This window comes from Gekko japonicus, unplaced genomic scaffold (genome assembly GCF_001447785.1).
Source record: "Gekko japonicus isolate JY-2015 unplaced genomic scaffold, Gekko_japonicus_V1.1 scaffold1631, whole genome shotgun sequence".
NCBI lineage: Eukaryota > Metazoa > Chordata > Lepidosauria > Squamata > Gekkonidae > Gekko > Gekko japonicus.
In genome coordinates this window covers 366,476-379,351 of record NW_015168700.1, presented here as the reverse complement: position 1 = coordinate 379,351, position 12,876 = coordinate 366,476, and the positions used below count along the sequence as shown (strand labels likewise).

Sequence of the window (12,876 nt, the reverse complement as noted above, 5' to 3'; positions counted from 1 at the left end):
TCTCTGCTCCATGAATCTATCTAACCCCTTTCTAAAGCCATCCATGCCTGTGGCCATCACAATGCCCACTTGCACTGAATTCCATTGAGAGAAGTAGTAGTTCCTTTTCAGCATTTAGACAACAACAGGAACCTGAAGAGGCAAAAAGGATTTCAGTGTATCGGGATTTTTGTGGGAATAACATATTCTTATGCTGCTCAAGAAGCAGAGCGGAAAATTCCTTTAGGAACCTGGAACTATTTTTGCAGCTGTCTGGACATGAGTCAGCATGTTCTTTTTGCGTGCTGAGGTTCCAGACAGAGTGGTATCAACAGAGAGCATTGTCTGAAGTAGCCAGAACTATTTTAACAGAAGCTGACTGCTGGCTTGTAACAGATTTAGCATATTCCAGTTATCTTTATAAGAACTGCGCTCTTTCATTCCTCAGACCTGACCCATCCTTCTTTTAAGGAGCGCAGGGTAGTGTGCATGTACAGGAGTCCATGTAACAGACAGACAGTGATTATTTATGATCAGCCAGAGAGCCAGTTTGGTGTATTGGTTAAGTGTGCGGACTCTAATCTGGGAGAACCGGGTTTGATTCCCCACTCCTCCACTTGCACCTGCTGATGTGACCTTGGGTCAGTCACAAGCTCGGGCACAGCTGTCCTTGAAAAAGAGCCGTTTGTGTCAGAGTTCTCTCAGCCCCACCCACCTCACAGGGTGTCTGTTGTGGGGAGGGGGAAGGGAAAGGAGTTTGTGAGCCGCTCTGAGACTCCAAGAGAAGGGCGGGGTATAAATCCAATCTCTTCTTCTTCTTCTTCTTCTAGATTCAAACCCAAGTTTTCCTTACACAACAAGTGTACCACGCAGAAAACAGTCTATAACATCTGAGTTCAAATCACTACATCTAATGGTGAAACGGCTATGCCCTGTGACAAAAGCAGTAAAAACATACTTGCATACATACCCAAGCACATAGAAAAATATGACTATGTAAACTAGTTTCCTGGGTGGGGGAATGGTTGAATGAGGACTGAATATGTACCAGGAGGCTGAGAATGATGAGTTCAGTGGAGTGTCAGTTGGGGGGAGGGGTTGAATCAGCTTGCTCAAGTCCCCGAGAGCTTATAAAATCCTGGGGAGGGGGATGGAACATCCAAATTACTCTGTCCCCAATGATGCCTGATGGGTTCCAGCTTGTAACGGTTCAAATAACATTTCAGGTGCTGATAAGCAATGTAAACATAAACTCTGCAACTGTCATTTAAGAAAATCCCAGTGATCACCAAATTAAAAAGGTAGCTTGCACAAGTACTCCAATTATAAGAACCATGGGGAGGAAAAAACTCACGGGGAATAAAGTGTGAGATGATCATAGCAAGACACGGCCGAAGGTAGATTGTCTGAGCTGACACCAAGTTGCTCAGGAAAGCCAAGTACTCCTCCTCCACAGCTTTGCTTCTTTGGAGCCATGGTACTTTCTGCAATGTTGTATATACAAGCAATGAGAACATGCACTGGGCAGATGAAATTAAAAAACCAGCTAGAATATTATTCATTTCAGCACATTCTTACCAATAAGACGCTGACAAGCTGTTCAAACTCCTTTGTCAGGACCGCAACGGAAGACCGGAACTCATGTAGCCAATGAATAATCTGGTCATCCTTCATTTTAACAGTTGAACATTATCAAAAATCCAAAATATTATTACTGACGGCATTAAAAAAATAAGCAACAGCCATTCTGTAAGACTTCCTATGCGTATTATTGCCCTCATACAAACCTATACACATTTTTAACCAAATCTCCTGGCTGTGGGGAGCGGAGAGAAAAAGAGCTTTATTTATTTGATTGATTGATTTATACCCCGCCCTCCCCACCAGGGCAGCTAACAAGGCCTATCCATCCAAATGTGAACAATTATGCTTAAAACATTTGCTAAAGCACCTGTCGTATTTTTTTTTAAAGTATAGCATATCAATTTTAAAAGTTTTTAAACATACCACTAGCTAGGTATTAGTTATCAAATAAGGTTGTCAGTAATACAAGACATCCCATGAGATAGGCGTACTCAAAATCTGTAAGTCTCAGTGCAAAAATGGAGAGTTCATATTTACTCGAAGATTGGTCTGCTACGACAGACGGTGTGGTGTAGCGGTTAGAGTACTTGACTATGATCTGGAATCCCCACTCTGCCATGAAAGGTTGCTGCATGACCTTGGGGGCCAGTCACACGCATGCCACTGAACCTACCACAAAGTAGATTTTTATTGTTTTATTGCTTTTAAATCTGTACATCGCCTAGACCCCCACATTCGTGGGGATTAGGCAATTCAAAAATTGGAAAAAAATAAATAGTGTTTTCTCTCTCTTTTTTTGCAATCAAGTTAAGCTGACTTCTGGCAATCCCTAGTGGGACTTGCTATTGCCTGCCTCTGTGTCCCGACCCTGGTAGTCCTTGGAGGTCTCCCATCCAAACCCTAGCCAGGGCTGGCCCTGCTTAGCTTCCAAGACCTGACAAGATCGGGGTTGCCTGGGCTATCCAGGCCAGGGGTACCACAGTGTTCTTGTGAGGATAAAATCGAAGAGGGGAGAACAAGGTAAGCCACTATGGACGCCCATTGGGGAGGAAGACCGTGTATAATAAAGGAAAATAACATAAATAAAATATTACCAAATGTCTGTAAAATGCTGCCAAGAAATACCCCCCCCCCAGTTGTTTATTCATAAAAGGCAACTTAATGTATGGTAAGTAACCAGGGGTCGTTTTGTAGAAAAAAAGCTAGGGGAACTCATTAGCATAACTCATTAGCATATGCCACACCCCCTGACATCACCAGAAGTGTGTCATAAGGCCACACACCTCGCCCCCAACGGTCCCGGCCGCCGCCGCTGGCCTTGCAGCTCCACTGCCGAGCCCCATGAGGGGCCCAGCGGTGGACCTGCAAGGTCGGCGTGAGTGCAAGGAAGCCCCGCGAAGGCCCTCCCTGGCCCCAAGCAGGCAGGGGTGGGGAGAGGCAGGGAGGAAGCAACTTACCCTCCCTCTTCTCCTGCCTCCTTCTGGCTGAATGAGGGCTGGAAGCGGGGCGGCCGGAAGCAGGGGGCGGGGCTTCGTCATGTGCCCCGCCCCCGTACCTCACCCAGGGGAACTGCAATCCCCCCCGAAATGACCTTTGAGTAACACTCTCTACCTCCTCAGACTGACAGACACAAAGCTTTTCATAAAATAGGTGCACTACTGTATGCGGTGGACACACAAATGTAAACAGAGAATGAAAAGGATTTCCTTAAAAGACATATCAGTAAGAGCCATGACATCTGTGTAGGCAACACTGAATACAACAGACACCAGAGAGAAAAAAAGGAATGAGGTCTACCTCTAGCAGAAACCACCAAAGTCTGCTGATAAGTAACAAAGGTGGCTGAAACGTTTTTTGAAAAAAGGGATATAGGCAGTACAGAAAACATATAGTGGATATCACCAAAATTTTATTCTCTATCTAAGGAGCAAGCATATCGAGATACTTTGGTGTAAAATCCCTTACTTTTATGCCTGGATCCAACAGCTGATCCTTCAATAAATCAAAATCAGCTTTCTCTCCCTAAGAGAGAAAAATAAAAGCATTAAGGTATATTCTGGTAATCCATGCAATCTTGACGGCAAGACCTGTTTTTAGATTCAGTGACCTCAATTATTCTTTTACTACAAACAGGACACATTAAAAAGAAAGGAAAATACCACAAAAAGTTGATCTCTTCAGAATAAACTTCCTGAATTTAAAATCAACACTTTACACTTTTGTCTCCAAATTGACAGTAATCATATCTCATCCCTTCTCCATGTCATGCAAAGCAGATATACAAGAATGGGGTAAGCTGTGATTCATAACACTCATGGAAATAAACAATGTGAGTCTTTAAGATGCTGCTAGACTTCTGTTTTATTTTGCTATGATGGACTAATATGGCCCCCCTTTGCAATCATCATGTACACAACACAGACAACGATGCACAGCTACATTACCTTTTGGTATTTTAGCAGAATATCTGTCAAGGTCCCACCAAATCGAACTGTTTTCCTTGGTGACGGCCTTAGAAATCCACCTGCAGCCAACATGTCAGAAATTCTAAAATGGCAAAACAAAACACGGCACAATAAAAACAATATTTTAGGACATTTCTTGTTTTGTTGGCTCCTACATGAAAGCAAAACATAATCATTCTTCCACCACCAAACCCTTGCTGTGGGAAGAACTATGGAATTGGGGTTAGGTGGGACAGGTGAAAAACATAATGCTTGGTGTTCCAAACCAGCACACACTGCATCTATCCAACCAGCTTCCACTTTTCATACGAGATTTCAGAGAAGCCAACATACACATTTTAGTTTCAAAACGAGAAACCTGCCTTTACTACTTCATCATCATCATCAAGTTTATTGTATTAGCCATTGGCCATAACAAAACAAAAATACATACACACCCATGTTCATTACATTAAGACATCCCTTCACTGACTTGCGCTGAATCCTAACCTTAATCTTATCTTTTTTGCCGCCAAAGCAAATAAGGACATTCTGCTGGTAACATATACATCCGTATCAGAGAGCAAAAAAACAACCAACTCCTGTTCTGAGAATCCATTGTGCAAAGGTAAGATAGGGTATATAAAACTCTGCCTAAGTGATTCGTGCCATGAGCATCTAAGTAAATAGTGCTCAATATCATCCACTTCGCCCAAACCACATTGGCAGATCCTTGAGGCAAGCCTTTACTACTTAATTTCACACAACTAACAAAGCTAAAGAACAGAATCTCCGTATTTAGCAAAAGAGGTGGGGGATCAAGTAAAAGAACATAAGACCCATAGGATTAGACCAATGGCCCATATAGTCCAGCATCTGTTTCACACTGGCCTGGATGACCAGCAAAGAGGAGGCTAATGCTAATCAAATCATTAGTGGAGATGCCAGGGACTGAATCTGGCCCCTTAACACATGCTAACCCACTGAGCTACAGCCCTCCTTACAAACATACAATACTACTGTCTACCAAGTTTGACTACTAAGCCATACTGCTAAGCATTACCTACTCTAATTGGCCGCAGCTCTCTAGGATCTCAAAGAAAGGGCCATTTCCAACACCACAGCTTTTAACTTCAGTCCTGCTTCCAAAACATGGACTCTGCCAGAGCCATGGCCCTTCCCAACAGCTGATGGACATGTCCTAGGTCAAGTGGTCCATCTTGCTCAGGATAATCTCCTTGTATTGGCTCTCTACCAGAGAAAAACCTTTCCCGCTGCCTGCTCATTGAGATCCTTTTATTTAACTGGTGACTGGAACCCAGCTGGGGACCTTCTAAACACAGAGCAGATACTCTACGACTGAGCTGAACACTCCTCATATTATGCCTTCTACTGTTGCAATGTCTACTGTTGTCTGGCAGAGGGGTCTTCACCAGCATCCTTTTACTGAAGATGCTCGTGAATGAATACGGGAAGGGGGTCTTCTCTATGAACGTCCATTAAATAACTTCCACAGCAGTGGCAAAGCATATGAAACTGCATGCTAGGCAGTCAGAGCACTGGTCCACCAAGATCAGTTGCCTGCTTTGCCTGATCAGCAGTTCTCCATGGTCTCAGGGGGAGAGGTCTTTCCAGACCACCTACTATCTAATTCTTCTGAGGAAAGATTACTAGGATTGAACCTGGGACCTTCTTCATACTCTGCCACTGAGCTAAGCCACATTAAAGTTGTATACTAAATCGCCCTTCAGTCTGCCCAGGTTAGTATTGCCGGGTTTGGTTCGAGTCAGTGTTCCCTCTAAGCTGAGTTAGTGTGAGCTAGCTCGCAGTTTTCTAGCCTCCGGCTCACACATTTTTGTCATCGCTCAGGAAGGATGGGGCTCCAGAGCAAACCGATTTATACAGAGCAAACCGATTTAGCCAAATTGCTCGCTCACAACTTTAATGCCAGTCAGTGTTCCCTCTAAGCTGAGTTAGTGTGAGCTAGCTCGCAGTTTTCTAGCCTCCGGCTCACACATTTTTGTCATCGCTCAGGAAGGATGGGGCTCCAGAGCAAACCGATTTATACAGAGCAAACCGATTTAGCCAAATTGCTCGCTCACAACTTTAATGCCAGTAGCTCACAGAGTAGAATTTTTGCTCACTCCACAACTTAGAGGGAGCATTGATGCCAGTAGCTCACAAAATAGGATTTTTGCCCACAAGACTCCACACCTGAAAGGGAGCACATGGGTTCAAGTTCTTTTGCATCACCCACGACTTCATTGTTTCAACTGGAAACGGTGGCGATTGGGACCTGCTGCGTGCAAAGCAGATGCTCTCACGGCTCCTTCTCTGAATCCCAACCCCCCCCCCCCAAAAAAAACACTCCACCTTGGCCCTCAGCCGCTGCGACTCTCCGACGGCTCCTCCGCCCAGTTTAGGGTCTCCGGCCAGCGACCGGCCAGCCACACCGTGCTCCCGTCTCCGTTCTTGGGACCGTCCACTCCTCCTCCTGCTCCATACCCCTCGTGTACCTGGCTCCGACCGGCTTTTCCCTCTGACGCAGCCGCGGCACACACCTCAACGCTGCAACCCGGAAGAAGAACGACGGGGGTTTCCCCACCCACCCCCCTCATCTCCCTCCCTTGCAAAAGGGGCGTTACGTCCTTCCCCCGGAAGAAAACCCGCACTTCCGACTCTCTAGGGAGCGCTTGCAAACCAATAAGACGGGAACCGGATAAGAAAACAGCCTTTATGGAGTGGCTGAGGACTGGATGGGCCTTTGGCCTGCCCCCCGAGTTCGTAAAGAGTTTTAAAAACGTTTCTGTTGCAACTATTTAATGTCTGCCTTGCGATTTTTAAAATATGACTTAATAATATCTACATTCAGGTGGGTTGGTCTGAAGCGGCAGTTAACAAAGTTGGGAGTCCAGTGACACCTTTTAAGGCCAACAAAGTTTAATTCAAGGTGTGGGCTTTCGAGTGCACGCATACTAGCGTATTGGCATACTAAATTACTGCTCTCACCCTCTACATATACGTGTGGCCTGGTAATTTCCGTTTCATCGTATGTGAGGAAGTGTGCGTGCACTCGACAGCTTATACCTACTTGTTCTTAAAGGTGCCACTGGACTCTAACTTTGTTCTGTCTACACTGCAGTGCCTGTTTCGCAGTATTTTTAAATTTTGCTTGCTTTCATTTCACAATAGATGGAATATCTTTTTTTTGTCGTCTCTTGACTATGGCCAGTTCCCCCTCCCCCCAATTTTGTTTCTCTTAAGACCCTGAAGAAGAGTTCTAATGAACTCAGATTGCGGTGTTTCATAACGGTTGTTCTCTTACTACAACTTTGGGCTTTTTTTTCTATGGGCCTCTGTGGCCATTTACAATTTCTGTTTACTATTAATATTTTTGAGAGTTTTTATTTTACCCTTTTGCTGCTATTATTACATGTTCTATCTGTGTCCACTGTGGGTCGCTGTAAGCAAATACCTTGCTCTTTAATAAAATCCAGCATGTTTACAATGAATAATGCAATAAAGGCAGGTTACAAAATTAGAGAACAATGCAATAAGCAGTATCAATACATATGATGTAAAAGAACTTTTTTTTTGAACCCCCAGAGGGGATTTTTTATTATTATTTTTTTCAAACTACAAAAACTATCACAGAAAAAGGGAAGGGGGACTACATATACGGGACAAAGTATAGAAACCCACTACTGACTAAAAACCCAAGAAAGGAGATCCTCACTAGCTTCATTACATCAAGTCTTCACTTCATTTAGATCAATATAAACTGAGTCAGACATTTAAGTACTTTTTCCTGATGTAAAAGAACTTTACCTCTGACCTTGGAGAGCTGCTGCCAATCAATGGCTGCGGTCACACGCAACATTAGCCACGCAAGAGATACGGAAGACAAGCGGAGTTTCCGGTCGCTATCTCACCAGCACATCTGGGAAGCGTAGTGCTTCCGTGGCACAACTGAGGCTTCCTGCCGAAAAAGCGCAGCAAAAAACTAGTACCTTGGAGGTACTAGTTTCCAGAAACTGCGGGGCAAGGGCGGGCGTCTGATCGCGTTTCCGGTGGCATCCGGGGCCCCCCCCTGTCCCCTTGCGGAAAAGGGGTTTTTTTCCCCCACGTCTCCGTGGATGCGCACACGCACCCAACGGAGCATGCGCATTCGTAGTGTACACAAAAAAAGAAAACCAGTTCGCCGCGCCGCGCACTTCTTCATTGCGCGCAGGCGTGTGTTGTGATCGGCACCTCTCCCTTGCCATGGAACCTCCACAGTACCTCCACAGAACCTCCACAGTAGGTCTGATCGCTTTACTGCATGTTAGTTTGCCCCGGGGCAAACAGCCACACTTCTCCACTGCAGTTTCCTGCCCGTGTGACAGGGGCCAGAGTAGACAATCCTGATTCTGACACATCCAGGTTCTGAGCAGCTTCATAAGAAACTACTGTCCCTCCCTTGGCTGCTGGTTGAAGGACTTTTGTTAACGTCCAGTATTTGATAACCTTTGAAGCCAATTGACTATATAGTAAAGCGATGTGTACTTACAATGGGAAAAGCCTGCCTTGTGCAGCCATGTTAATTTATGGAATAGGCTAAGGGGAGAGGGAACGATACTTGACCTCCTCAAGTGAGGAAAGTGACACAGGCACGTTTCTCTGGGTATTCCTTGACTCAGCAGTGGGAGCTCTTAGGATACAACCACTGTCCCTCATGCTCCCTTCCACCCAGATTCTCGAATCCCAGGTCAGTCAGTCTACTTGAGTCTCTTTGCACACCAATTACTTTCTTTTCACTTGCATTTGCAAACCCCCTGGTATTCTTGCCTGCATACCTGAGCCTTGTAGTGTGGCATTCCCTTGCAACAAGCAAGAATTGTGTGATGACAGCCTGGGAAAAGGAAGAGATCTGTGTTCAGACTGCACTCCCTAAGTCACAACACACCTCCGTTCCCATCACGACTGCTCCAGCCTGGATGCTCAGGACCCTATCCATAAAGTCATATGCTGGCTCCCTAAGGCGGGTGCCACAAAATGTGTACATTGTGTCTTTTCCATACCCACAAAGAATCAATACCTCTCTAAGTATATATCTACCTGATACATTTTATCCCACTCTCCAGAAGTAGCTCAGGGTAGCATACATGGTTCTCCCTCCTCCATTTTATCCTCATAACAACCCTGTTATTAGGCAGAAAGCGCAACCAGGCCAAGGTCACCCAGCAAGCTGGATGGCAAAATTTCCTCCCCATGCACACATGTATCCTGCATCTTCTTTTCATAATGTTCTGCTGTAAATAATTTTGAGTATCAGTATTCCAGCCCCTTTCTCTAATTGGGATGATCAGTTATAAAATTCCCCCAAGGGGAATTTTGGTCTCCCATAGCAACCCTCTATCCCACATGGTGTATCCCTTTTGAAATGGAGAAGTATTTGAAAAAGCAATCTGTGATATGCCTCGTGAGCCTGTTGAAAGGAAAAGCCAGACATTGCATTGAGAATACTCAAGCCCTTGGAGACTGCAAATTATTTTTAAAACCATTTATTTTTACTGTGCTTTAAGAATTTTATACTAATTCCTGTCTTAATTGCATTTGCTGCTGTTCTTGTATTTCTGTTTCGATAATTCATTGTAATGATATTGCTATTTCATTGCCTATACATATGGTGAGGCAGGGTACAAATACTATGTGTGTCACAGCCTGGTCTTGTAGACAATTTTTTTTTTTTTGCTTCCTCTTTGAATGTCATACTTATTACTTAACAGTTCAAGGAGTTTAAAATAATTTGAATTCTTGTTTGACAAATTCAGGTAATTGCATTTAGTAATCACTTTTTCCCAACTACAGTGTCACTGCACAGGTTAGAATGATACAAGATAGTCAAAAATCAGTTAGGAACTAACAGAAATTAGCAGAGAAGTGTTGTAGCAACTTCAAGGAAGTGTGGCTGATAGTTTTCATACTATTTCCTTCACTGTATGGAGTCATGAGGTGATGGATATGGGCTACATTTAAAAAGTGAAAACTGAAGTTTTTTAGCAGGAATCCAACAACAGTAGGGTGTGTGTGCAAAAAACAAACCATGGCTAGCATTTAACTGAAATCTACTCACTCTGTTGGAATCAAAAAAGTAAAATTACAGTAACATGCTAGAAGAAGCCATTTTCAAGAAATACAAAGGAGGCAAAACTGGCAGAAAGCACTGCCATTGCTAACACCAGGAGAAGTAGCTTTGCCTTTTTACAACTCTGGACAAGTACTTCTTTAAATACTACTTCTTTTTTTTTTATTGTACTCTCCTAAAAAAGAGAGAATTTTATTGCTTTAAATTTACAGAAAGGGGGAAGGGTATATAGAGGGGTTAAGAAAAAGTAGAGTGATGAGTATATTAGTATGTTAATCTTTTAACCGTATTAATGCAGTCCATTTCTCCACTGTGAGTTGTTGATCTTCTTGCTCCTTTACCTGTCAAAGATAAAAATTAGTTAGATTAGTAAAGTCCTTTTAGGTTAGTACGAATATGTCTTTGCAGCACAGTTAAAAGTTCATCAGGTGTTGGGGCGCCTTCCTTTCTTCTCTCTTAGGTTATAGGAGACACCCCCCACCTTTCTCCTCCGGTTCTTCGTCACCTCCCTCGGGATTGCTGTCCTCGTCGCTGCTGAAAATTTTCTGCTTCTTCCTCTGAACTGGCGTGCCTCTTCAAAAACTCTTGTGCTTTGAAAATGGAGTAAATTTTCTCTCTTTTGTTTTTAAACTTAAAGACCAGTCCTTCTGGAAACAACCACCTGTAATTAATTTGACGGTTTTGCAAGAATGTGGTCAGTCCTTTATATGCCTTCCGCTTCTGTCGAATTTCAAATGGCACATCTTTTAAAATCCTTATAGTTTGCTCTCCAATTTTCAAGGGTGTTGCTGAGGTCGCTTTGAGGATCTGATCTCTTACACGTTGTTTGGTAAATTTGATAACTACTTCAGCTGGCAGATTATTTTTCTTTGTAAAGTTATAATAGGATCTGTATATCAGATCCATTTCTTCGCTTAATTTATCCGCTTCACTGCCCGTCAGTGGTGCCAACGCTTCAGTTAATATGCTTCTGAGATCTTCTTTTTCTGCTTCTTTGATCCCTTGAAATCGGAGAGTCAAATTAGATTGTTCCATTTGTAACATTAGTAACTTATTTTCTTGCATTTCTTGCTTCCTTTCCATTTTGCTGACCTTCTTCTTGATTTTCTGCGTATCTTCTGTTGAAACCAGGCATTTCTTTGCAGTCTCCTCCATTTTCTTGGCTGTATCAGTTAACTGCGTCTGTTGACTGCTGAGAACACTTCCCATGCTTACTAAACTTTGGCTGATTTTCTGCATCTGATCCAGCAGAGGGCGAAGCATCTTACTTTCTTGGTGATTGACAGCTGTACCAGAGAGGCGGGAACTAGGATCGGAAGTGATCGTTAGCTTCTTTGCTTGCTTTTCCTTCTCCTTGTCCTTGTCTCTTTTGGCCCCCGACATCTTAACTTTTTGTTTACTTTTAAAAAGTCCGTGCCGCACTGCTTGGGAAATATTCCCCTTTCTTTGCTTTGACAAAATTCCCAAAAGGTAACTTTACTTCTTTCGATTCCCCCCCCTTCTTCAGCTTACAGTCCCAGTCTTATCGGGGGGGGGCATTCCAACCTCCTCCCTCCTCTTACACTTATACGATGGGGGGTGGGATGCGCTTGTATCTTTTTGCGCTTGCAATCGGAAACTCACAGTTCATTGCCGTTCACTTTCGCTTTCATACATTCATTCGCTTCATCACTCTGCGAAGTCCTGGTGGCGTTGCTAATTCCCCTTAGCACTTCCCCTAAGCGCCCCCTGGTTCAGAGCCTTTTCCTAAGGCTCCTTAGGGTCTCCGCTTATGCGGATCCCCCCCAACTGCGCGTGGGCGAGTCGACTCCGGGAGCGTCCCGAGAGTGTGACCGCCATTCGCACCGCCAAAACCGGAAGTCCCCTTCTTTAAATACTTCTTTATTCAGCAAGTAATTAAATTGTGGCAATTAGACAGGGTAAGTATAGGGAACCTTCATATTCAGAGGTAGTAATCATCTGAAACCCAACACTGGAAGTCAACATAAGGGGAGGGCCTCAGTCTCTGTGCTGCTTGCTGGTCCTCCAGAGAACTGGTTGGCCATTGTGTAAAACAAGATGCTTGACTAGATGTCTAATCAAGCAGGGCTCAACATATGTTCTGAGAACAGCAAGTAAAAAGCTAGGAAATTTCTATTGGCTTCTCTCACTGCTCATCTACCCTGGCAGCCCTTCTTTGGCCCACTGAGCTTTTCTCTGACAGAAGAGGCTTAGAGCCTGTTTCACTGAAGGAAGGCTAAGGGAGCTGTAAGATACATTCTCCCCATACACATTGTGGCGGAATGGGCCTGCGTCAGCTGGCAGGCCCCGCTCTGCCCACCCCTCCTTTGCCTGACCTGGCACCTGAAGGGGCAATTCTTCTTCACTGCCTCCGGGTATTGCTGCCACCACTGTCCCTCTCCTGGGCTCTGGTAAGGCCAGACAGCCTCCTAACCTCCCTTTGGTCTTACTAGGAACCCGCCTTGGGGCTTCCTGGCAATCTTCAGGGCTTCCCTGTGTCAGCAAGCTGCCATGGTGTTCTGTGTAACTTCTGATTGTACATATGTGATCCCTGTCCCTGTCAGCTGACCCCTGTGTTTTCTATGCTGTAATGCCAAAGTAAAACAACTGGAGGATGTGAGGGGGAGAGTATGCTTCGCTGTTAGCTTCTTACTTATCAAGCCTGTGAACTGCACCAAGCCTGTGAACTGCACCTGTGTTTTGTCTACCGTTCGCCTGGTTCCCAAGACTTGAGCAGGCAAC

General features: G+C 44.4%; 1 protein-coding gene across 2 annotated transcripts in view; it reads right to left on the bottom strand.

The window, feature by feature from the left end:
* RRN3 (RRN3 homolog, RNA polymerase I transcription factor) overlaps positions 1-6,593 on the bottom strand; it is a 38,693-nt gene extending 32,100 nt beyond the window's left edge. For both annotated transcript variants that reach the window (XM_015415499.1, XM_015415500.1), the window contains exons 1-5: positions 6,381-6,593; positions 4,008-4,110; positions 3,529-3,585; positions 1,558-1,647; positions 1,334-1,463 (exon numbers count right to left, since the gene is read on the bottom strand). In XM_015415499.1, the coding sequence (XP_015270985.1) occupies positions 1,334-1,463; positions 1,558-1,647; positions 3,529-3,585; positions 4,008-4,100 (370 nt within the window). In that variant the 5' untranslated portion in view covers positions 4,101-4,110; positions 6,381-6,593. The remainder of the gene's footprint in view (positions 1-1,333; positions 1,464-1,557; positions 1,648-3,528; positions 3,586-4,007; positions 4,111-6,380) is intronic.
* Positions 6,594-12,876: the final 6,283 nt, after the last annotated feature.